Below are 24,587 nucleotides of genomic sequence, written 5' to 3' on the forward strand. Positions count from 1 at the left end.
GATGACAGAAAGTCCCGTTAGTCATCTGATCTTAACTATTCTTATGAAAAATGAAAAATATTATCTGATTGTGGCACTGTAAGAATGCTAAAATGACCAATATTTTAAAATAGAAAAGAAAAGAACTATAAAACCCATTTGATTTACAATGGATTGTAGAAGACAAGTAACAAAGTATTTTTTTTCTTACCAAGTTACTTAATTTGAATGTATGGAGCTGAATTATAATACTACTATACTGACTGTTTCCTTTTCCCCTTTAAACGCGACCATCTCAATCTTTCCAGTGCCACTTCCTTCCCTGACTTTTAAGCTTCTCCCCCCTCCTCTCACTTTAAAGTAATCCAAGTCAGGCGATGTCCCCCTTGTAATTAATGCAAATTGGTGGTCTTTAAAACAAAGTTAAAACCAAAACGCCCGAGCGCAGTAAAGTAAAGAGCTACTTTAGGTTCATACATCCCATTTCCTGGACCAATTTCCCGAGGGAAGGGCCAAATAAGCAGGCATGGGAAAGTTCTCCGCACTTTTTCCGATTACATCGATTCTTTTTAAAGAAGGCATAACACAAACCGACTGCTTATTGCCACCGTAGGCAGCGGAGGGAGACATTAAAGTACACTGAGTGCTGAGACCAGTACGCCAATAAGGAGACAAACCACGCTTCACGAGAGAGAAAGGTAAGAACGTTTCCCAATTAGGAACAAAACACAGATTAGCATTGTTTGTGTCGAACAAAAAAACACTTTCATTGTGTACAAAGGACATAATATGTCCTTGCAGCTTTAATTTGTTGTCAAAGAGTGAATGATTATGTTGTTTTAAATCCCCTTAAAGAACAAATATTGTATTTATTATAAGTGACTTTTAGTGCCTAGAATACTTTATATTGACTATTGGAAGTGAATTTTGCTTTTATGTCATTATTTTATGACTTTGTGTATTCCGATCTAATGGATTTCAGGATGAACTTCTGAATGTGAATTTCAGTGAATCTTGAGTTTTTTTAAACTATTATTTATTTATCCTGCTTAGTTAAAGAGATATTTTTAAATGTGTACTGGTAACACAAAAAGAACCAAATAATCTAATAATAGGAATAGAAAAAAAGAAGACTTATTAATAGTCCAGTGAAAAGCGTGTGTGGCATTTATGATAGTGTTTTACGGTATTTATGTATTATGGACTTATGAATTGTCTTATTTCATCTTGTGGTTCTCTCTGATGGTTCTCTTATACTATGTTGGTATTCTGTAGCATATTTATTACACGGTACCACTTTGGCCAATACTCTCAGTGGTGGATCACTTTTGAACTTTTTTTAAATGTAATTATGAGTAGAGATGGATAGGAGAAAGAGGGTTATAAAATGCAACAAGAGAATCAAACCTTTGCTTATCTGTGGCACGAAGTTCTCGGCTACCAAAGCACTCCCCAGATATCGTGTTTTTGCCAGAATCCCTGACACGCCATTGTCTTGTCTCATCCTGTCAGAAGGGTTTGTGTTTTCACTATTAGTCCTAAGTTTTCTTTTCTCAGAGGGGAAGAAATAACAAAAAAACATAAAAAGGTCTAAGCAAATAGACAAGTGTCACAGCAGTGCCTCAACTCTCCCACACAGGATGTTTATTCTGCGTGCGTGTGTGTGTGTGTGTGTGTGTGTGTGTGTGTGTGTGTGTGTGTGTGTGTGTGTGTGTGTGTGTGTGTGTGTGTGTGTGTGTGTGTGTGTGTGTGTGTGTGCGTTGAGCTTCCCGACAATAACTGACTGTGTCACTTATCGTTAACAATTTCTATTAATCTCCCCTCAATACTTTTTATCAGCCAATTTGTGATTTGTCGCAGCGTTCATTGATTTATAAATTCAATTAGAACTCTGAATGTAACAACAAAGAGGTACAACGTTAAAGTTTGAGGGGCTTCACTTCACTCCAGTTTAAAGAGTGAACGTGTACACTAGTTCTTTTCATATTTGATGTCAACTTACCATGTGTTTTTGTTTTACTGCCTTTTAGTGTATGGAGGCTTTGTTTTTCACCCTAAAAACGGTGTGAGCTCATGGAATAACGAATAAGGGGGGCTGCAGTCAGATACACATTTTCCACCATAAAAAATACACAATTATACTGTAAAGGTTCGAGAAATGCAGCTCATTGGTTGCTTATAGAAATCATCAAACACTTATGCATAAGCTGCGTGTTAATGAAAAGCACTTGAGGATTTTATAGTGGAAATAAAATGTAGCAATTAGGTGTTAATTGGCACATTCAAGCCAATCTGTTCAGCTATGGAGCAGTAAATGAGTATGTGGAGAAACTATATGGCCTGCATAACAAATGCAACACAAGCAGAAAGGTATAACGGGATCCAGGCTCTAGACGTTCCCATTGCAGTGAATACATGCGTAAACTCTGAAGTTTCTCAAACATTCTCTCATCTTTCCCTATCTTTTATCTACAAACTGTCCCTCTTAGGAGCAGAGGATGTCCAGAGCTGACTGGTCCTTCCTGGAGCACCTACTGGAGGAGGGTCAGGAGTATTCAACAGGCGTTGGCCGAGTCTGGCTTACTGTCCTCTTCCTGTTTCGCATGCTGGTGCTGGGAGCCGCTGCAGAGTCTGCTTGGGACGACGAGCAAGCCGACTTTGTCTGCAACACGAAACAACCCGGCTGCCCTGCCGTGTGCTACGACAAAGCCTTCCCCATCTCCCACTTTCGCTACTTTGTCCTCCAAGTCATCTTCGTGTCCACGCCGACCATCTTCTACTTTGGATATGTGGCTATAAGGGCTGGGAATGCCAAGAGAAAAGAGGAGGATGCAAAGGAGGCAGAAGAAGCTAGTGGAGGACGCAAGAAAGGAAAAATAGAAGTCCAATGGGGCAATACAAGTGCGACTAAAGACAATGCGGAAGAGAAGGAGAAACAAGAGGGCGGTGGGAAACGTGGAAGAGCGGAAAAAGCTCCACCTGAGGCTCCTAAACTGAAAGGCAGGTTGCTGTGTGCATACGCGTTCAGCATCCTGTTAAAAGTCCTCTTAGAAGTTGGCTTCATCCTCGGGCTGTGGTTTCTTTACGATGGTTTCATCATTGCAGCGAAGTTCCAGTGCACGGCGTCCCCCTGTCCTCACACGGTGGACTGCTTCGTTTCTCGACCCACGGAGAAGACCATCTTCACCATCTACACTCAGGTGATCGCTGGCATCTCTTTGCTACTCAACATCATAGAGCTCCTCCACCTCATTCAGCTTGCCATCTCCCATCGGCTGGAGAAAAGCTACCATACCGAGCAACAAGACTGCCTACCTCGGGCAGAGCAGGTACCGGCCCAGCAGGAGGCTCCAGAACTCCCAACGGAGCCATCAGAGCCGTACAATGCAGGGGGTCATGTCAACTCACCCGTCCAGGGAGAAGCCGCATGCTACCAAAACCCCTGTGAAAGCTACGGGGATCTGGCTATAGAGGTGAACTGGGGATCTAGGGAGAATATGAATGACCTTCTTCCCAGTTACGTGAACTGCATGGGGGCTATGAGGACATCCCATAACCCCAGAGTCCATTATAAAAAGCATGCACATCATAATGGGAAAAACAGTAAGCCTGCCCATAAAGCACACTCAAAGCAAAAGCATTATGTGTGAGGCAGTCAGACGTGGTAATGTATTGTTTATCACCATGAAAGCTTTGTTTAGTCTTCCAGTTGTTTTTTTTTGGATAAATGTAATCCTGCACATGACACTTGACTGTCAGGAGTACAAAGTGAGAGCTTAAATGAAGGAGAGACGAAGAACAGCTACTGCACTGTGATCCTGATGCCTCGGAGGCAGGCAAGCAAACAGCGATTTACCAGATAAATGGAACTATTAAAAACACAAGATGAGAACACTCCCCAAGGCAAACAAAGTGACACTACACTATGAGAGAAGACTGCAGTCATAAGATGCCATCATGTCTCATTTGAGGGCTTTTAAGGCTGAACGCTACAGTGGAAAAAAACTGTGCAATGGGGGGTCTGCCGATGGGCTGGGGATATTCCATGATCGTGTTTGAGGGAGTATTAAAATGAAGCGTATTCCTCTGAGATTTGCACTGCAACCCCTAGAGTACTTTAAGACCCCCTCCTCCTATGTCTCCCATGGTTCTGTCCCCACTATGGAATGTATGCTCTCTGGATCACGCTCTACTCCCAGGAGGATAATGGCTATGTGGATGCAGGCATGCATGCATGCACACACACAATGCACTTTTCCCCTTTCACCCAGTGAGTGTCTGACCCTCAAGTTGGGGATATGAACTGGGGAAGTTGTTGGTAAAGCGAATGAAACCAAAGGAATTCTGGGATTGTTAATGACTTATAACCGAAGTATTTTAGCTATAAAGAAAGAGGCACAGAGAGGACCACTGCATTGTAGTTTATGGGAGCTGAATAATGGAGGAAAGACAAGCCACAAGTCGGATAATCCAAACTTTTTCCAGAGTTTGAGAGAGTTAAGATGCATTCTCGATTGCACACGGAACGGACCGAAAGCGGTACACAAATGGACAGATCTTTAATTATGTGCAAACTGTATTAAATGTTTTACGTCTAAAGAATGATGAAGAAATACCAGTGTTGATATTTATTATTTTGTTTAAAATAAAGTACTTTAAATGAATGATGACATTGTCAATTGTTGTTCTAGTTTTCATATCGATACAACACAAACACTACCGCACTATTCCTGTTCAAAAATCAAGTCCCAAGTCTTAAACCTTGAAGTGTAAATCAAGTTATTATGCTCCCTTTACCAAATGTAATAACAATTTGCAATTTCCTTTTCTGCTACCCACCTCATAGTTTTTGTATGCAAACAAAATTGTCTTTTGGTTTCTTCATGGTTTGCTTCAGCAAATTGTGTGGATCCTGTTGGATTAGATCAAACTCAGTGGATCTGGGGAGTGAATTGTACATTTTCTGAGAATGAATGGGGGTAGATTGGTGGATTCAGTGTATGAAAGGAAATTAATACATTTTTGGAACATTCATTTAATCTTTCGGGTTATAGTTACCATTTTCAAGTAAAAATGCAAAGTCCAAGGGAAGTCACAAGTCATCTTTGTTAAAGTCCATGTCATTGAATGCGTGAAACCTTTCCGAAACATATAATATGGATTTTATACAGAGACTGCGTTCCATACATGATGGTTGTATTACCTTTTCCCCTCTGAAGGGATGAGATGTCTGTGGAGGGAGAATGTCTCTATAGTGTGTATTGCTTCTGTGTCCGACTGCTATCCAAATACTGCCACAATAGGGAGGCTCTGAATCACTCAAGATAAAGCTTTTTGAGAAGAATAGATGGAAGGAGGTGTGTAGAAGTGGAAGAGTCCTACAGGCTATCGTGAGCAATACCTTCTCAGGGGGGAAAATGGAGGGAATTAACTCTGATTTATTGGCTGTTTTCAAATCCGTAGCTCTGGCTGCACGGGGGGAGAAAGGCATCAATTATATGCCAGTAAAAGTTCATACAAGGTGGAACAGCTCTTTATACAGGCTCTATTTAATACCCCCTGTGGAGTCCTGACTGTTAAAAGCTGTTTTTTTTATGAAAGCATTTGATAAAATCCAGCACCTTCAACAAAGGTGCTCGCCCAGGCTCTGAATGAATGCAGCCACATGTCTTTTCAGAATTGCAGCCGAAGCACTCTGGAATACGGTGCTCATTTCCAGTAATTCATCGGACGTTCTCCATGACGATTAGCTGTATCTATAGCAGGAAAGAGGGTCTATGGGAAATTCAAGTGAGACAGTTTCTCATAAAACAAACCCCTTCAACTGTGTGAGGCCAAATGAGAGCGGTAACACAGCAGCTGAAAACAAAAATTAAAAACACTTTCCTTTCCTTTCATTGCTTCAGTTTTATCAAAATGTTTTACGATCTAATAATAATAATAATCTGTCCTCAGAGTGGAATGTGTTTTTATTGTGGGCAGCCTCTCCCTGCTGAGGATAAATTGGCAGATACTTTTGAGAGAACAATCCAAACAGAGCCTGCTAAAGCTGCCCAGTTCAATGCATGTTCACAAAAAGTTGGCTGGCATATCCTCACACTCTTGTTATCTCAGTGTGTGTGTGCGCACTTGTGCATGCGTCCACGCGATTGTTCATGTGTGTGTTTTCACAAAAAGCCAGAGGGTCACGGAACAGATTGCACAGGGCGACCCATATCGGCCGTCTGCTGCCAACCAAAGCTGTCAGCGGAACAGCGTTCTCTGTTACATTCATCTTCCTTATAGCCGATCAAACTGAAGAAACCCAACGCCCTGTGATATTCTTTCACAGCAACATTCCAGTTTGTTCCTCTACAGTTAATATCTACCCAACTGAGAAACTGCAGCCTTACAATCAAGCAGTTGTCATTGGTTGGTTACTTGATTCTCACATCTAGACTTTTCCCAAAACAATCAAATCAGACACACACTACTTTCTAAGGATATTCCCACAAAAACTTGACAATGCATATAATTGTTTGTGTAAAGCTGTACACATGAAAGTAGGAGTTATTAGCTGGGAAGACCCCAATCTGTGGGACAGGTCATCCTTAACGGCTGGACATGTAACCTCTGGGATCAGCTGCTATTCTCACTGCGTTTCCTGACATTGTTGGAGTCACTGCTGATGTATTTCCTCACGCTGGTCACACATTTAAAGAAAGGCAACATCTCATGGTGAGTGTTCACACATGCACAAATACACTACAGTGCACAACTTTTTAGACTGTAAAGAAGTTCAAAGTGCCGGTGAGTAGACTTCGGGCTCCAGCAGGTCTTAAAAAAGGCCAACAGTCATGGCAACTCTACTTAAGGATATCCTTACAGCAGTTCCTCAAATGACCACCCGAGGCTACTTTCAAAAGCAAATCAATCCCCAAGGCCCAATTTAACAGTAGAACTAAACAGGTTTAATGCCTGATACTAAAAAAAACTGTTTAGTTTATATATGCAAATACTCAAACACCCCCCTTTTTATTATATTGTGGAATACAATGATGCATTATTAATAGGGTGGTGAGCTGCTTTGAGTTACGGGTGGGTGCTGCCCCAGGTCGCTAGCTGCTAGCTGTCGCTAACCAGACCCACATCCGCCTGACGGCCCACCTCTTTGCGAATTCTGGATTAGCCTAAAATTAGGCACACTCAGCCCTGCTGGTTTTTACAGTATGTGCCAGGCCTGTTGAAAATGAGTTGCTCTGTTATCATACTTTCTGCCCACTGCACTGCCAAAAGACTTGAATATGAGCTTGCCAGAGATACTCAGTGCTTAAAGGCACTGAAAAACAGAAGCAATAGTTAGACCAAGGGGGAATAAAGGCTGTCAAAGTTATGCAAGATCTATTTATTCGAATTATTTATTGGAAATAATGAACCTTGCAAAGCAAAGACCACTTTTCAGGGAATTTTGTACGTGTGTATTTGTGAAAGACAATGCGTTGTGTGCCAACTCTCTTTGTTTCACCAATACAAAGGATACCGTCACACAGCATTCTCTGTATCCATAACAATATTCTGTTCAAGCAAGACAGTCCTTAATTTGGGCATTTGTGCTGCTCAACAAAACAAGAGAAAATGCTTCGAGCCGTTACTAAATTTAACTTTTGGATAGGAAGTGGGTCTCTATCAGTTTCCTGTTCATGTATTGTTTGTATGCAGGGTCGGTCGCTTGGGATTGTTCACCCTGACAATTGGGCTGCAGTGGGCATTGTTGCATTGTTTTGTCCCAGTTCCCCGATGCTATGTTGACCCAAAGTCGAGGCCGCTCCATCAAAGGCTAGTGAAGGATGAGGGAAATGGGCAGAGTGCCCGCTGTGAGCCTGGAGTCAATTAGAAAGGGCTGGTACCACTTATAGCTCTCAGAAAGTGTGTGTGTATGAGTTGGGGTGGGGCATGCAGAAGGCTTGCTTGTATATGTTTATTTGGTGGTCTCTCTTGAGCTATTTGATGTCAAGCTCAACTACAGGTAGACGTTAGGACTGATGGCACCTATAGACTGTATGAGAAGTGGACATAGTCACGAGTAGTGTGCAAAGTTCAACTGAATGCTGAAAAAGTTTTTTTTGCAGAACCAAAATGTTACAATTACCTGTTGTCAACCGAAAAACAAATTGTGGAAGGGGTAAACCTTATCCCACCTTATAACCTAAATGTTAAGATGAAAACGCTGATGACCCAAATACGGCATAACATTGCAGCCACAATCGCAAAGTAGCCACCCCTTTATCGTCAACTTTACTCTAAATCGGAATGTCATTTACAAAATGTAACATACAGCTGTATTGAGGCAGACTTAAAACTAGTAATTCAGACTAAATGATTCGCAAAGAACACCTAAAAAACACATATGTATACCACATGGATCAGACTTAGTAAAGTGGTATTTTCTTTGGATAATCCTAAACTTCAATTGAATTTTTGGAAAGAGTTATACAAAATGGAAAACATTTCTGATCAGGATCTTATTGGAGATTTAAAAAATCTAAACCAAAAAGTATGTTTGTATTAGATTATCGAGACGCACTGGGTCTCAGTCTGTTTAGTCACTCCAACTACAGTATATTACTGCATCCTGGCTGTCAGAGAGTTTAGAGCACATTTTTCATTCTTAAAATCTCAATGTGGAAATGTACATCCATGTGTGTTATCCTCGACTTCCCCTACAAGTGTGAGCCTCTTCAAATGTTTACGTTTCCGCTTCTTGTCTGTGTTTGAGTTTGATATACAGCACTACCTGTATTCCTGGATGCTGTGTGCGTGTGCGTGTGTGTGTGTGTGGTTGTTTAATAGGGGATGTGGGGCCCTTCCAGCATGCAGACAGCATCTATTGTTCCTGCAGCAAAGGGAACTTCGTCTCCGGCCTGTCCACTCAGGATGTTGGATTGGACCTCCTTAAAAAACAAAAAAAAAAGGTACAGCCAGCATCACCCGCACCCATTATCCCCATCACCCGGCAAGAACAATGGAGCACCTCCAACATCCCCCTCCTCCTTTCCCAGGAGCCTCGATGCTCCGTTCCCACAGTACTGTCCAGTTCTGGGCCATTGTTAGACAGGCGACATGTCCTCGGATTTTTCCCAGGAGTACACACACGCCTTGTCAACTCTCTTGACATCATGTAGCTGCCCCTCCGCCTCCTCATCCTAACTCTCATGTGGAAACTTCCAACAGCTTGAAGTAATTGCCTTTCTGAGCATGCACAAGCAGGGTCACAGGATTGGAGCGGGTCATTCGTCTGATAGTAAACTTAAGAGGGGAGAACAAGCTGATGACTGCGGATAGCAAAGCTTTCTCCACTCGGGTGCCAATGTAAATCTGAACCTCATGGTCTTTTCTCTTTCACTAGCTGGCCGGCTAACACGGCAGAAGTTATCCTGGCACAATGAAAAGCTTATCATCCATTAAGAGAGCTCCTTGGGCTCGGGAAAGATGGACCTCTCGGTTTCATTATTTAACGCAGGAAAGGCCGCGGGACTGGAGTAGAAGCAACAACAAAATAATTGTTAGACATCTCTCTAAGTGCTTGCGAGTTACTATGTGTCGGATTTTAAAAGCTTTATAAACTTCTCTTTCTGTTTTACCACACCAGTTACTTCACCATCTTCAATCAATGGAGGATTCTTATTAAACGCTTTGTTCCCGACCACATCACTACTGGTGTTTTCATAATAGTGAGAATAAAGATCTCTTGATTCAATCTGTGGAAACTTTTCCCTCCTACTGCCGACACAGGGAGATCAAAGGTCATGTCGGGTACATGACACTGAAGTGCTGAAGTTGACAACAAAATATTCTTTGAGCTCTATAACATTTCAAAAAAAGCATACCATCATCAGGTTTCGTCGAAGATGAATCACAGTTTTTGTCAATGTATTATATAAATTTGTGACATTGGACTAATTGTGAGATAAAGAAAGCTGCCCTTATAAGGACTAAGTGAATGTTAGCCTTGTTCTGTAGGGAGGAATGTTTTCCCTCATAACTTATGTTATTGTACATCTGGCACTTTAGTGATAAGATGTTTATCAAATGCACCAATATGGGCTATACATAAACTGTGACAGTCACTGCATCGATGCTCACTCTTATAGTTGTCCCACTAAAGATGAATCAAAGTAGATCGCACAAGTAGATTCACCTTTAGTCCCTGTTTTTTTAAACGTGGCTTTAATGAACTAAATCTGTTATGATCCTGTTAATTATCAGCAAGCATACCGGGCTGTAAATAAAAGGATGAATTGGTGATCTTCTCATGAAACAGCGTGCCTTATTTTGAAATAAAGTCAACATGAGTACAGAGTTGGAAACATTCACTAACATGAGGCTAACTTGCGGAAGACCAAAAATGTCCCCATTGGCAACACAATAATGATCCCATGGCTATTATAGCAGACAATGATGCATTTTATTATACAAGGGTTGAATAAAGTTGTGTTTGTAGTTGACCCATTTTTCATGTTTGCCTTATGGGGCAAATAAATGCTATTTTCTACTATGTTGTTGCTAACCACATCTCAGACTGGAATCATGAATGTTGTGCCTTTGTGTTATAAAAGAGGCATTAGGTAAACAAGCTTAAAGTTTTTGAATTCTAAAAATGTCCAATTTTATAATGATCTGGAGTTGGTTAAAAGATTTGACTGTGAAAGTTTTTTTTTTTTAAGCAGAAATGTTTGTCTCCTGGAATAATTGTCTGTGAATAAACCCGCACTTTGGGGTTTTGGGCTTAACTCAGGACTTGTTGGAGTCCAGACTTTGGGAATGGGTTGGTCTTTTCTTTTATAATTTCTAATCATACTAGAGGAACCAGAATTGTCCAAAGGTCAAATTCCAAAAGGTGAATGAGTTAGCCATTTCCCTATTCAGCATTGCTTTGTCTACCGTGTTACCACTCAAATAATTTCCTCCTTGTAGCTAAATAAGCAAAGTCATTACTTCCTTCCTTTGACTTTGATGTCACGTTATCTCCTTGGCAGAGGTATTGTTTCGCAATAAAGCGGGACCAGATATTTGTCCGGACCTGAAGGGGAAACAATGCTGCTGAAACACAAGTGACATTAACCAAAACTTCTATTATGTAACTTTATCGGAAGACATCATTAGCTGGAACTGGTGACTACTAAGAAGATTCTTGAGAGAACATTTACTGAAACGTGAGTATACAGTAGCAAGCGTACAAGCCCATTTCCTTTATTGATCATCATTTGTTCAAGTAACACCAGAGCATCCAGACTTTTTAGGATGAAAGTATTGTGTCGATTTTCCAAAGAACAGGAGTAAGCAGCTTAAACTTCCTGAGAGACCCCCCACACTGCTGGCTTATTGTGTCGCATACCATTGAAACGTTACATGAGAAAAACATGAACTAAGAGCTGTCTCTCTTCGCTTACTCCGCTTTTATGTTCACAATAAGTCCTTTCTACACATACAGAAAGTATTAAAAGGGATAAACACTGACAGGCTTAAAACATTAAAGATATTCCATCTTTGTCAACTCTTGTATCATGTATTTCATTTAACAGCAGGGACCCATTTACATTCGTGTCATAGGACCACAACTAAATATAAATAAAACAGAATACTGGGATACCAAGAAGGTTCATACGTAAAGTATATGAATTATAGTGTCTCAGTTGAGTTAATGCTCAAAGCACGATCAGGCATGCGCGACATCATGAAGACGGTGACTGGATCACATACAGAACATAAAAGCTATATTTGACTTGATTAAAAAACAAATATATATGTTTTTCAGTTACCCTCTAGCTCCATCAATAGAAATGTACACATCAAGCTGTTATAGGAGAGCATGTGTATGGCTGAGGTAAATGAGAAGTATGGGCCCTCTGGTTCCCCCTCCAATCTTCCTTCTTGGAAAGGGTAAACACAAGTCTCTCACAAACACGGGTTAGCTCTCTTGAGGACGGTTCCTGTTCAGAGCAGCTCTAGGTGTGAACTCTAGTTTCTCTTTCAGGCTAACCACCTGAGTGCTGTCCAAACCCTCTTGTTCCTGCAGCTTCCTCTCCTCCCTCTGCTCCAGGATGCTCTTTCGCTCCAGAGGTATAGGGGTCCCCCTGATAAACCACTCCAGGTGGTAGCCCACTGCTCCCACTACGAAAGCCACGGGGAAGGTGATATAAGGGGCATAGGTCCTTGCCGCCGCCCAGTATAGAGGCCACATGACTGCACTCCGTGATGGCTCCCGAGTGCTCCAAAGAGAGAAGAAATAATTGAGTTGTAAGTGTGTTTTAACATTAACGGTGGATTACAGTAGGAGGTGAAATCTATTTGAACATTCAACAGCATTTATGTAATGCAAACTTGTGACTGAATTCAATAAAAGACTGTTAAACACATGAAAGTAGGTAGATTTTATGTTCCATCAGGTTTCAAACCATACGGGAGAGAAACTTCTGTGAAATTGTTTTTGTTCACATTTTAAAGGATGTGTTTATATACATGTGTAGTTATGCCACATTCAGGACTTCAGGCAGACACCAGACCATCTGTCCTTGTGCCTTTTCTTAGCTCCAACAAACAACTTACAAAATTGGTGGAATCAATGAGAAGGCACAGCGAAAAATAAAATTTATCTCCGAAAAGGGTTACGACATTTTTGAAGGAGGGTAATGTATAGGTACACATTTAAAAAGGTAAACATGATATGATAGTTGCATGTGTTACCATGTTCTTTCTTGCCGAAATGAAAAGCATTTATTTTCGATTCAGAAAATGGGTGTCGTTACGTCGGACGGCGTATGGTTTATTTTATAAATAAGAAACAACATTAAATTGGTGACATTTAATATGGAGTTTGGCATTCCGTCGCTGAACCAAGCCAAAGAACGGCAAGGAAAAGTGCTCGAATGAACTTAAAACAGCATGTGCAAATATGAAATACTTATTTCGTCAGGACTTTTGATAAATTAATAATGAATTTTGCAACCAAAGTTTACGTTATGGCGTAAGAGTCATAACACAGTACAGACCGGCTACCCTGAATTAACAGTAAGGTTTCAATACGAGCAGTGACACTGTTATGATGAACGTGCAGCCCCAAGGTTTATGAGAAACAAGTCACTGTGGTGTGTGTCTCAGTAATATTTCGATGATAACATTTTTTTCTTTCATAAGTCTTCACTCACCTCTAACGTTGGCACGTTGGTGCTGCAGTGGAAATACGTCACGTCCGTCCGTGTTTTGCTTCCTGGTTCATCTGGATTGGCTGGTCGCTTTGAACCATTGACTGTAAGAAGGCTTTGTGTTTTAGCACCATCCAGTGGTACATTTAGTACATTACTTTAAGATAAAAGGCCAAAATATGCATTTATTTCAGGATACACAAAACAAACCAACAATGTCTAAAACGACTCATGCTGCTGGTTGGTACCAATCCATTGCAACAATAAATATAGAACAGTATTCAAGATCCTTATCATGTGGATCCGCTGAAGCAGAAAATGAAACCAGATATCAGACTTCATTCGATCGGGTCCCATTTATAGAATTTCTAAAGTGATTCCCAATAAGTCAATTGAATATATCTTGTGTTTATATGCATGCTGGGAAAAGGTGCACATTCCCATTGCTCATCTGTTCGACATTTGTATGAGGCTCAACTTGACTTTCATTTCCTGTCCTGTCTGATCCGTTAAGAAGCGGGGGACTGCACTCCCCCTCTATCATATTTGTGTAGGTAATTTGCAATGCATTGGAATGTGACTCAGGTCCAAACAAGGGAGTGTTCACGATCATTAACTTCACTAACAATATGTATGTTTTTATTATGCCACTTGAGGGGATACATACTGTACGTTTTGTTTTGTTTGTCAAGGTACAATTGAGAGAGCTACCATTTAGCTCCTGATTAAAGAAGATTAATGCCACCTGGGTTAAATTGGCACTAATTTCAGCAATACTCCCTGATTGGTCACAGACAGCAGGTGACAGCGTATTAAATGTTTTGGAGGACAGCAAACTGGTTTGTCTGTGTTGTTCACGCACTGGGAAAATGGAGGGTGCACACCAGAGTTCCCGTTAGAATATTTTTTCGCCGGTCAACATGTCCGTTAAAGTTTAAATCTTCCGGACTAAATAAGAAAAGTGCCGGTCAAAGGTCTTCTTTGTTATTTATTGTGCTTTAAAACAAATGGATATGATTCGATATTAAACAAACTAATTATAGTAGATGAACTACATTATTCAAAAGTGAACAGTAATTTACAATAACACGGGAATAATAAACGGAGCGCTCTCTCCCTCTCCTGACAGCCCGTCAGTATCAGCTCGCGGATCAGTAATGAGTGACCCGACAGTAAAACTAAACATATCTATAACTAGTTACGGTAGTTTGAGAGGTAATTAAAATAGCTACGTGTGATATTCTAACCTGAAGTGTGTGTTTTGTTCCGCTCACCGCTGCATGTGATCATGCAGAGCTGCGTCGTGTCGACTCGTCAGCAGCAGCTGATCTCTCTCTCCCGTCAGATTAGACTTCACTCGTGTTTATGTCCATATCGATCAGATCTAGTTCTAGCTAATGATAGGACTACCTGCTTATTAAAATAAACCTAAACAATAAGCGTCGCTATGCAACCGAGTGAGGCCGCAAAGTATAGCGCAGCATTATGCATTTGTTTACATGCCCACCGGAACCCTGAGGCATTACCAACAGATCAACGCACAATCAACCCATACAGTACATCTCTTTCTCCACATTAAGTGTTAGACATTAGAATTGACTATTCTTGTCTGTCACATACTCTTTTGTCTGTCACAGTGGCGCAAGTTGCGCAACTGATGTGGTATTGCGCTAAACGGAAATTATTTTGAACGGACACTTTGACCGGAGAGATTTAGATTTGCCGGTCTTCAGCATATTTTACCGGTCGTAGTCCGTTAATTACCGGCTAACGGGAACTCTGGTGCACACGTGTTTTGTTAACTGCAGAGGAACCTGAGAGATATACCTTTTGAAATGGTTCCCCATTCTTGAGGCTTTTCGAAATATGTTTTAATCTTAAAATCGACGCCTTCATGCTTCCCACTCATACTACCAACCACCCCATCACTACCATCATATCTTTGCCTTACAATCAAACAACCTCAGAAGCATGTGCTTTGTGACTTTACCTTTCAAGGAGAGCTGTGCACCAACATTAAATACACACGTTTGTCTTTTCCTAGAAGACAAACAAATACCATCTCATTCTGTTTTCAAACCAAACATCAATGGCAGTCCTCCTCAAGGAATACTCATGAAAGGCTGATACATGTCATCAGTGTAGTGTGACACGGTGACAAGGCATGAACTGCCCCACGACAAACCTTAAGATAGCAAAGATAGTTTCCTTGAAAAGTGCAGTTTGGTAAAGGCAGAGTCACTTTCAGAGGCTTATGTCATAGTTATGGAAGTTTTGCTTTTTGTTTACTTTAACTGCTTATGAGGGATGCAGAGAAATTGAGTACATTTCAACCACCCAGCGGGAAACCATAAATTGCAGCATTGACTATCGAAAGAAGAAAATATGCTACTGTGGTTTCTGGGAAGTGAATCGGTAAGTGTTCTTTGCAAGGCTCTGTATGATTGATGACACTGATATTTCAGCTCCGGGGCCCAAAAGTTTTTCACAAAACTATACCATGCAGGGCTGATCTATAGCGATTTCAATGCAGTCCGTCGTGGAGCAATGGCCAGTTCTGACTCATTGGTCATTTGTGCAGAGGCAGATAGTTAAAAAGAAATTGAGCTAAATCCAAATGTTTGAGTCACCTGAGGTTGAGTTCAAATGACTTGTGAAATTATTGTGATTAACTGCATTCTGTGTGGGTGATTATTCTTCATGCTTCAAAATGATTATTTTAAGCAGTTCCTTCCTCTATGCTGTCCATCTTGTAGTTGCCAGGACTGGCATGAGATCATTCCTGTCAGATAAAGGGAAATGTGCTCACCCCCTGCGGGAAAACAACCCTACTAGTGCCAGTTCTGCTTCACCAACAACCTTAGCACTGCCAGGATTATTTCATCAGCTCCTGCTTATTAGTAAATGAGATTTAGAGCTGCACCAGCCAAGAGTTTAATAACAAATACAACTATCTAATTAATCCCAATCACAATGTGGGGCTACAGAGTCTAGCGTAGCATCCTCACTAACTGAAGCCACACAGACATGCTCTATCTGCCCAAGTTAATCACAGTTGTCAGGCATGGTCAGTGGTGGGAAATGTCCTCATTACACAGGAAATGACAAAATGGTTAAATCACATGAACCAAAGAGAAAAGGCTGCTGCTCCACTCTCCATGGGCTAAAAAAGACTTCATGATTTAAAAAGGGTTCAGACCGTTGACCACATCCTTGTTTATGGAATGTGTTGGATTGCAGGGACAATATGCCACAACAAGTGTTTAAGGACTTGGCACGACTAAGTTTAGCCTCAGCTTAAGATGGAGGGCGAGGGGTAAAGAGGAGAGGGAAGTGAGATATGGCCAAAAAAGATGCGCAAGAGAATCTGATGGATCGTCTCTGGATTTGGAAAGAGACGAGGGGAAGCAGGTGGGGCTCTTGACACAGACTGTGATCAAGCAGAGTAACAGATGGTGAGGGAAAGAAGGCCAGATGTGGAAGAGGAACACATACAGTCCTTTGCCTTGCCAAACTGTCCAACAAGGGAGACATTAGTAACTAATTTGGGAGATTTCAGGTCAAAGGTCACGAGTAAGGATTGGATTTCTGCTAGCCATGAAGGCTTTTAGAGAAAATACAGTCCACTTCATTAAAAACTGCACGTTTGCTGAGATAAAATATGAATTCTTACGTGATATCCCTCAATTCGAGGACTCACAGTTACCGTTCATCCATTTTGGATCAGAAAAATACATCTTTTGCCAAGCTCATAAAAATGTGCTGAATTTGTCTTGGTGACAGTCTAAAGTGGGATTGGTATTACTGCTGCATTTACACGAAACTTACCCGTACAGTTAAAACACTACATACATGAATGGTTATCAAGCAAGAATACCAACACTCAAAATGTGATATCAAATCATTTATTTGTTTTTGGCATTAAGAACCATTTTGGCATGACTGATTTCAGAAAACAAACCTCAGTGGATTGCATTATGTTCTAAGAACTGGCCCCGTAAACACAGAAGATCCCATTTCATTGAGGCGAAATTGGCAAACTTAATAGGAAACGCTTTTGTCAGGTCACTTATCTCTAGACATTTTGTTAATCAATGGTCAAAACTGGCTTGCTTGAGGGGAATGTAGCAAAAGTAATAGTACATAATTATTTGTATTAAACACGTAGTTATAGAGCTTTGACACTCAACTTAAAGTGAGAGTGGAATAATACTGACATAATAAAGATCGGCCTTATTTGCTTAATTACATGCATAACAATAAAAAGCAATGCTCAGTGAAATGAGCCAACCATTGCATGGGAATACCCTGCTGAATATTGCTGATGTACATATATTTAAAAAGGCTATTGTTTAAATAGAACAGGAACATATTAATTTGCGAGGGAATACATTTGCAACTCAGCGTAATTATTGTTAGCAGTTGATTGTAGGCACTCTACTGTAGGAGCAGAGAAATTATATGAGTTTTCACTTAATATCTACCTTCTCTATTCAAGTTTTTAGAATGAAACATGTGTAAACAGGTTCTCTCTTGAATGTCAGTTTAACTATTCAATCAAAAAAGAAACCTATACGTACAAAGTAAAAGCATCCAGTAAGGGCACCTTAATAAATGCGAGGTTTCAAGGCTTTTTTATACATACAGCCACAAGCCATGGAAGAATGCATTCTACCTGATGTACTGTGTATTAAACAGCAGGTGTTGGCACTTATGGTAGAGCATTACAAACTGAGAAAATAGGACCTGAACATGGACTGATGCAATGAATCCACAGTGCATCACATGAGCCTGGTGATGGCCCCAGAGATGAAGTCCTCGTAGTTAAGGCGGATGTGGCCGGTCATGCCCGTGTCCTTCTCCCTGAAGGCCTGCGTCATGCTCTGCAGCTGGGTGCACACCTGGATGAAGCGGTCCAGCTGGATGCCGGGTCTTCCACCTTGCACGGTGAAGCGCCGCACCAACGTCTCAGAGAACTGGGGGCTGAGGTTGTAGCCCATCTGAGCGAGTGCTGGGGGCGGGAGAGGGACAGAGGAGAGAGGACAATTATTTCAACATTGATGGAATAATTGTAGAAGACAGCTGTCCCCAATAGAGTGGTGCAGGAACGAGTCCTAAAAGCCGGAGTCCACTTCCGGTTCCCTCGTCTCAGAGTTAATGGGTTTTTTGAACATGTTTTTGGAAAATAGCTGTAAATAAGGTCTGTGGTTGGGACACATTTAAGAGACGGCTCACGTTTTGTTCTACGACATTAAATACATCAGCACTGACCCCACTGGTGATTTTTGAAGAGTTTACGTGTCTGAAAAACGATGGTTGTTAAAAAGTGGCTGAATAGGACTACAGAAGTTGTCGAGGACGTTGTACGTCATTACGCCGAACACTCACTCTCAGTTTGTTTGCCCCTGTTCTGCTTGAAACCAAGTACCTGCTTCCTGCAAACTGTTAAAACAAAACATTTTGAAGCTGTATTTTTGAATATGAATCTTAAGTTGGCGTGACGTTGAAGCAGCGACCCTGCTGTAGTTCGTTTGTGTCCTTGGGCAAGACACTTCACCTGAACTTGCTCCTGTGGGTATTGTCCACAGTAGATGACCATTACATGTATGTATGATCTGTATATGTAATGTGTATTTGTAAAGCGCTTTGAGTCATTGATAAAGCGCTATACTAAATATAAGGATTATTATTATTCTTATTGTTTATAGCATAACATTAGCATTTTGCTTCTGGCGAAATTATAAAAGTAGGGTAGACTGGGGAACAGCTTCCTCCACCAGGCGGTCAGGATGCTGAACTCTCTCCCCTCCCTACCTCCCTCTCTCCCCCCCTCTGACGTCTCTCTCCTGCCCCAAATGGTCCTGGACTCTAACCCCCCCTCTCCACACACACACACACACACACACACACACACACACACACACACACACACACACACACACACACACACACACACACACACACACACACACACACACACACACACACACACACACACACACACACACACACACACACACACACACACACACACACACACACACACACACACACACACACACACACACACACACACACACACACACACACACATACACCCTCCCTCATCCAGCACCAGTCACTTTTCTGCCATCTTTGCTGAACACTTTAATATATTATTAACATTTTAAACTGTATACCCCGGTTATCTAGGCCCTTTTAGTTTTTTGTTGTTGTTGTTTGATGTATATATGTCACACTGTAGGACCTCGAGAAACAATATTTCGATATTTCTGGAAGTACAACATGTAGAATTCTTGACAATAAAGCTGACTTTGACTTTTGACTTTGACAGGACACGTGGAGATTATCCGGCGGAACAAAACGTGCATTTATCAAACAGGTTCGTATTCCACAGATCTTATTTTTTACAATATTCCAAAATCATATGGAGAAATCCTGTTGTTTTTTTGTCGAGGGAACCCATGTGCAGTTTACTTCCGGGTCGGCCTACAAAAATACGTCATCACTGCCCCACTCTATTATGGTCATTTATACCATATCCAACTTAATTGTAGCATCTTTAACACACAAACGAGGGTACCTTGGTGTAGCTCCGTGCCACTGATAAAGCCTGAGCGGTCTCTGTCAAATTGTTGAAAGAGCCCCCTCCACCGCTGCATGAATTCCCACAGTGCAGAGAAGCCAAAAATGTCCATTCGGCCCGTCCTCGTCTTGTCAAACATGTCTGAAAGGAAACGCAAAGCACAGCACGTCGTTATAGCTTACCCTGTTCTTTCAAGGGGAAATGCATTTCCAGAATGTTTCCAGGAAGTCTTCCATCATGGAACTTCTTTTTGAATTTCTTGAAAGTAGCACACAGGAGTCACACATTTCTCGTTAAAGGTAATAGGGAACATTAGTCACTGGCAAACACAATTGGAATGTCGGGATACCTTCGCAGCTACAAACAACAAGACAACATGACTCAGTTGTTATTTAAGCTGGCTACTGTCTACCGGAATTTCTAGTTTATATAATGTAGAAGTAAACTTTACTGTATGTTACCATCAGTTCATATAGGATAGCCTGTAATATGATATGTGAGTTTATGGGCTATCAGTGGGTTTTCTTCTGAGGGTTGCTCCAGTATATCATATTGGACTAGGTTAAAGATCACTTACATGAGGATTACATTACATTACATGTCACTTGTTAGACGCTTTTATCCAAAGCAACTTCAGTGTTTCCCATACATTAATTTATTTGTGGCGGGCCGCCACAATTAAATATCGTCCGCCACAAATGGATCTCATAAAAAAAAAAAATATTATTATTCTTTTTTTTTTTTTGGTGGTCTAATGGATAGTGAGGTGGGCTGATGATCGGAAGGTTGCGAGTTCAAATCCTGCCTGGAACACCACTACTAGTGTGCCCTTGAGCAAGGCACTTAGCCCTCGGTTACTCCAGGGAGAATGTCCCTGTAATTGGTCATTGTAAGTCGCTTTGGAATAAGGCGTCTGCTAAATGCCTGAATTGTAAATTATATTTTTGGGAGAATAAACCCCACAGATCCTCAACTCCGGTGTGTTTCACTCATTAACAACGAAACACAGAGCAACAAGAACGTTGGGGGGGGGGGGGGGGTGCGGTGCTCCCACAGATAGAATCAGATTCTGTGGGAAACACTGAACTTACATACTCAATACTGTGGGCAATCCCCACAGGAGCAATTTGGGGTGAAGTGTCCATGGGACACAACGACATGCTGACTGCAGTGGGGTTTGAACCTGTGCCCCCCCTGATCCGAACACCAATGCACAACCCACTGCGCCACACGCCTCCCAGGATGACATGTAATCAACAAAGGTTAGCTCTCTTAAAGTATTTCACATAGTTGAACATTGTGTACCTTTGCCTCAAGGAACACTATTGAAGAATTTAACAACAATCAAACAACACAAAGCTACTTCACATTCACACCGTAGGGCATGTTATTTGGCCGTGACTGCGTGACTTACTGATCATCATGAGGCAGGTCTCGTCGTTGAAAGCAGACCAGTTGGAATTGACGAGGGCCTGCTTCAGCTCCTTCAGATTGATGTAGCCGCTGCGGTCCGTGTCCACAGTGTGGAACCACTGGAACGCCTCTTGGCCAACACCGGGAGGGATGTTACCTAGAAGGGGAACAACCAGAGTAGTTATTGGATGGTGGCTCAGACGAACTGAAGATGCCCATCACAAAAAGATTGTTTTCTTAGCATACCACTCACTGTTTTCCAACAAGTGGACTAGCTTTATTTATTCTCTTTATTACTTCCTGTCATTCTATTTCTTAGAAGTCAATATTTCACTGAAACTCTCAGGCTTCTTAGAAATAAAGCGGCTGCCTCATTCAGATGCAAAACAATTATTTATTTATTGAGAGATGAAGAAACACTCTGCCGGAGAGTCGAAGCTGCGGGCACTCTCTCAAGCAGGAAATTCATCACAAAAAATAATACATCTCCGCTTGACTCAATCTTTAGCACTGATTTAAAAAACAGTATCTCTAAACGTAAAAATAAAATGCCAAATGTAATTATACAGCTTAGTACAGTATACAATTAATTGATACAGTGTTGGGTTGTTGTAGGAATGTGTGGATAACAGAAAAAAAATGTTACAATTGTGTGAGATCAAGGTTGAATTAATGCTTTGCGACAACTATAGAATGTAAAAACAATATTCCTGTATCTTATTCATTTAACTAAAATAATGTATAATCTTCCAGTAAATGGAAAAAAACAGCAAAACATGGCATAAGGCATCTCAAAAGTTGTGAAACCAGTTTGGATTCTCTTAAAGAGTACTTCCCCAACCTTAGTTAAACAGTCTCAGTGTTTCATAAGGCGCAGGTTGTGAAGCAAAGGTAGGTGCAGGGTCAAGGGTTGAGAGAAAGGGGTGTTAGAAATAATGGTGTAGGATAAGGGTAGGAGTGGGGGAGGGCTGACTGTCAGAAAAATGAATGGGTAGAGAGGGACAGGTGACAATTTAGGCCAGAAAGAACCTGATGGGATCTGTCCCTGTGGGGAGTGATCACGACATTGGCTTTCAGGCTTAGCTGCTACGGGAAACCGTGTACTCACACACACAACACAATCTTTACCCTATCTGTCTCTTACTCTGCTTAGCCTTCACTCAGTATTACCAGAGTCATCACTCCAGCCCTGTAATCCTGCTGAGGGGCACAAACTGAACCCTGTCTCTACATGACGGTCTGGGAACGCAAGTCATTTTCTATCCATCATCCCAGCAGAGAGGGAGGGAAAATGAGAGAGAAGTGATGAAGAAGAGGAAAGAGAGAAGCCACCTCATGTTCAGAATATACCTCCCACAGGCAGAAGCCACCTACAGTATCAGCTAAGAGTCACCTGCAGGAGCATGCTGTCCATAATGTCCTCCTTGCGGTTGTCCACCATAACCCCCATAATGCCCGGCGGGGGCACCCCCTTGTCCCTGTCCATACTGCGCTCCTTGAGCTGGGGCACCATAGCCACCATAAGGAGCTGTTGGTTGACGTGGGACCCCTCCATGTTGGGACCCTCCATGTGGGGATCCTCCATGTGGGGATCCTCCATGTGGGGACCCTCCATATGGGGCTGAGGGGTGTCCCCCGTAGGGACCGCTGCCCCCCCCGTATGGGGCACTGGGTGGTGGGTGGCTTCCTCCTGGATAGCCCTGCAGGGACAGACAACACAAGTCCACTAAGAGTATGTACAAGAAACAAACTGGCCATTATACTTTTGAGATAAAAAAAAAAGCAAGACAATAAACTTGTGTACCACACGTTTTTATATATCTACAACACATTGCTTGCATGCATTGTAAGATACCTTTTATTATCACCAAAGGCACCACCAAATAGGATGAATATAAATTGAATTGTTATTTGTATGAATTCATATTATAATATTATTAATAGTGTTATATATGAAGCCCACTGTTGCTCACAGGCTTTAAGAAGGCTTAATATTAGACCCTGGAAAAGGGGATTCCCAGCACTTTTACTTTTTAAATTCAACATTTTTTCTATTATACTTCTTTACTTTTGCGTGCAGGAGTAATCGTTTAGTGAGGCACTTTTACTTCTGCTTGGAAATATATTTTCCATAAGTCAAAACACATGCAAATATCGATAATTTGCTTAGAAAGACAACAATACAAATTACAACACAGAGATAACCAAGTCTCAGATAAAACGGGAGCACTATAATAGCTAAAACGTATTGTTTAACGCCAACTACAACTCCAGCAATGTTAAATATAAAACACACAGCTAGCAAAAACTACTAAATGTTATTAACAAGTAGCAACAGTTTACATCGTTTACTCCTATCCATACAGTAGCAAACCAATGAATGGCTAACGTTGCGTTAGTTAGTATTAGTTACGTTACATTAAGGGAATACAACAGATAATACAGTTATTCCACAATATTAACATGTTTGTATAATTAACATTGAGTAAAGTATTTAGATACCTGGCCGTAGTGAAAACTCATGTTTGACAGACTTTACTTCCTTCAACACGGTTAGCAAAGAAGGCGGATGCAGAACTGTCCGGCTAAGGGCGTGGACGTAAAAAATACTCAGGCTCACTATTGGTCAATTTGCAAGTCCGTCACAAAACAGCCCGCGTCACCGGCTCCTGATTGGATAATAGAGTGGAAAAGGGATGACGACAGGACAAATAAGTAGCCTCTGAATCACTGTTCCCAGAGCCATCGGCAAAGTTATTCTGTCTTTGCTCAAATGAACACTGCCCAATACTTAGTGAGTTCGTCACTCACACTCAGTGTCATGATATAACAGATACTGGGTTTACTGAGTCTACTTGAGTTTGTAACAGTATTTTCGGAATTTATTTCAATCAATGTCTTACTACTCCTATAATTAATCATATAATCATCATAATTAAGTTTTATGGCACAATTTGTAATACTTATCGTTCATATTATTTAAATGTTTTCTATTTATAAAATATAAAAGTAGGCTATTTAGCTTTACATCCAATCAGAATATACATTTTGATTCCTAGGGTTGCTACAGTAACTAGTATCATTGAGTTTTGACATACCAATAATCAATATCAAATACTCTAACACTTTTACTCAAGTAACTAAACTAATAAGTGACTTAAACCTCTGTCAAATATCTTTACTTTTACACAAATGTCTCTCTGAGGTACTTCATGATGCACTTCTATCTTGTGTTTTTCCCATACAGTATATTTACAGTCAGATATACATTTAAAGCTAGACATCTGAATCAGCTTCATTAGCATATGTTACACACACAAACACACACACACACACACACACACACACACACACACACACACACACACACACACACACACACACACACACACACACACACACACACACACACACACACACACACACAC

General features: G+C 41.2%; 3 protein-coding genes across 3 annotated transcripts; 1 reads left to right on the forward strand and 2 right to left on the reverse strand.

The window, feature by feature from the left end:
- Window positions 1–456: 456 nt before the first annotated feature.
- On the forward strand, window positions 457–4,643 carry gja4 (gap junction protein alpha 4). Its single transcript, XM_079653735.1, has 2 exons — window positions 457–677; window positions 2,469–4,643. The coding sequence occupies exon 2, from the start codon at window positions 2,478–2,480 to the stop codon at window positions 3,627–3,629; it is 1,152 nt and encodes a 383-aa protein (XP_079509861.1). The 5' UTR covers window positions 457–677; window positions 2,469–2,477; the 3' UTR covers window positions 3,630–4,643.
- Window positions 4,644–11,178: 6,535 nt separating this feature from the next.
- Window positions 11,179–13,283, reverse strand: smim12 (small integral membrane protein 12). Its single transcript, XM_079655221.1, has 2 exons — window positions 13,164–13,283; window positions 11,179–12,227 (listed from the first exon to the last, which is right to left on the reverse strand). Exon 2 carries the CDS (start codon window positions 12,197–12,199, stop codon window positions 11,927–11,929), a length of 273 nt encoding a protein of 90 aa, XP_079511347.1. The 5' UTR covers window positions 12,200–12,227; window positions 13,164–13,283; the 3' UTR covers window positions 11,179–11,926.
- Window positions 13,284–17,049: 3,766 nt separating this feature from the next.
- Window positions 17,050–23,808, reverse strand: pef1 (penta-EF-hand domain containing 1). Its single transcript, XM_079653212.1, has 5 exons — window positions 23,662–23,808; window positions 22,553–22,859; window positions 21,161–21,316; window positions 19,744–19,887; window positions 17,050–18,171 (listed from the first exon to the last, which is right to left on the reverse strand). The coding sequence occupies exons 1-5, from the start codon at window positions 23,680–23,682 to the stop codon at window positions 17,942–17,944; spliced, it is 858 nt and encodes a 285-aa protein (XP_079509338.1). The 5' UTR covers window positions 23,683–23,808; the 3' UTR covers window positions 17,050–17,941.
- Between the last annotated feature and the right edge of the window lie 779 nt (window positions 23,809–24,587).

Source organism: Notothenia rossii, assembly GCF_949606895.1.
Source record: "Notothenia rossii genome assembly, chromosome: 10".
Classification (NCBI taxonomy): domain Eukaryota; kingdom Metazoa; phylum Chordata; class Actinopteri; order Perciformes; family Nototheniidae; genus Notothenia; species Notothenia rossii.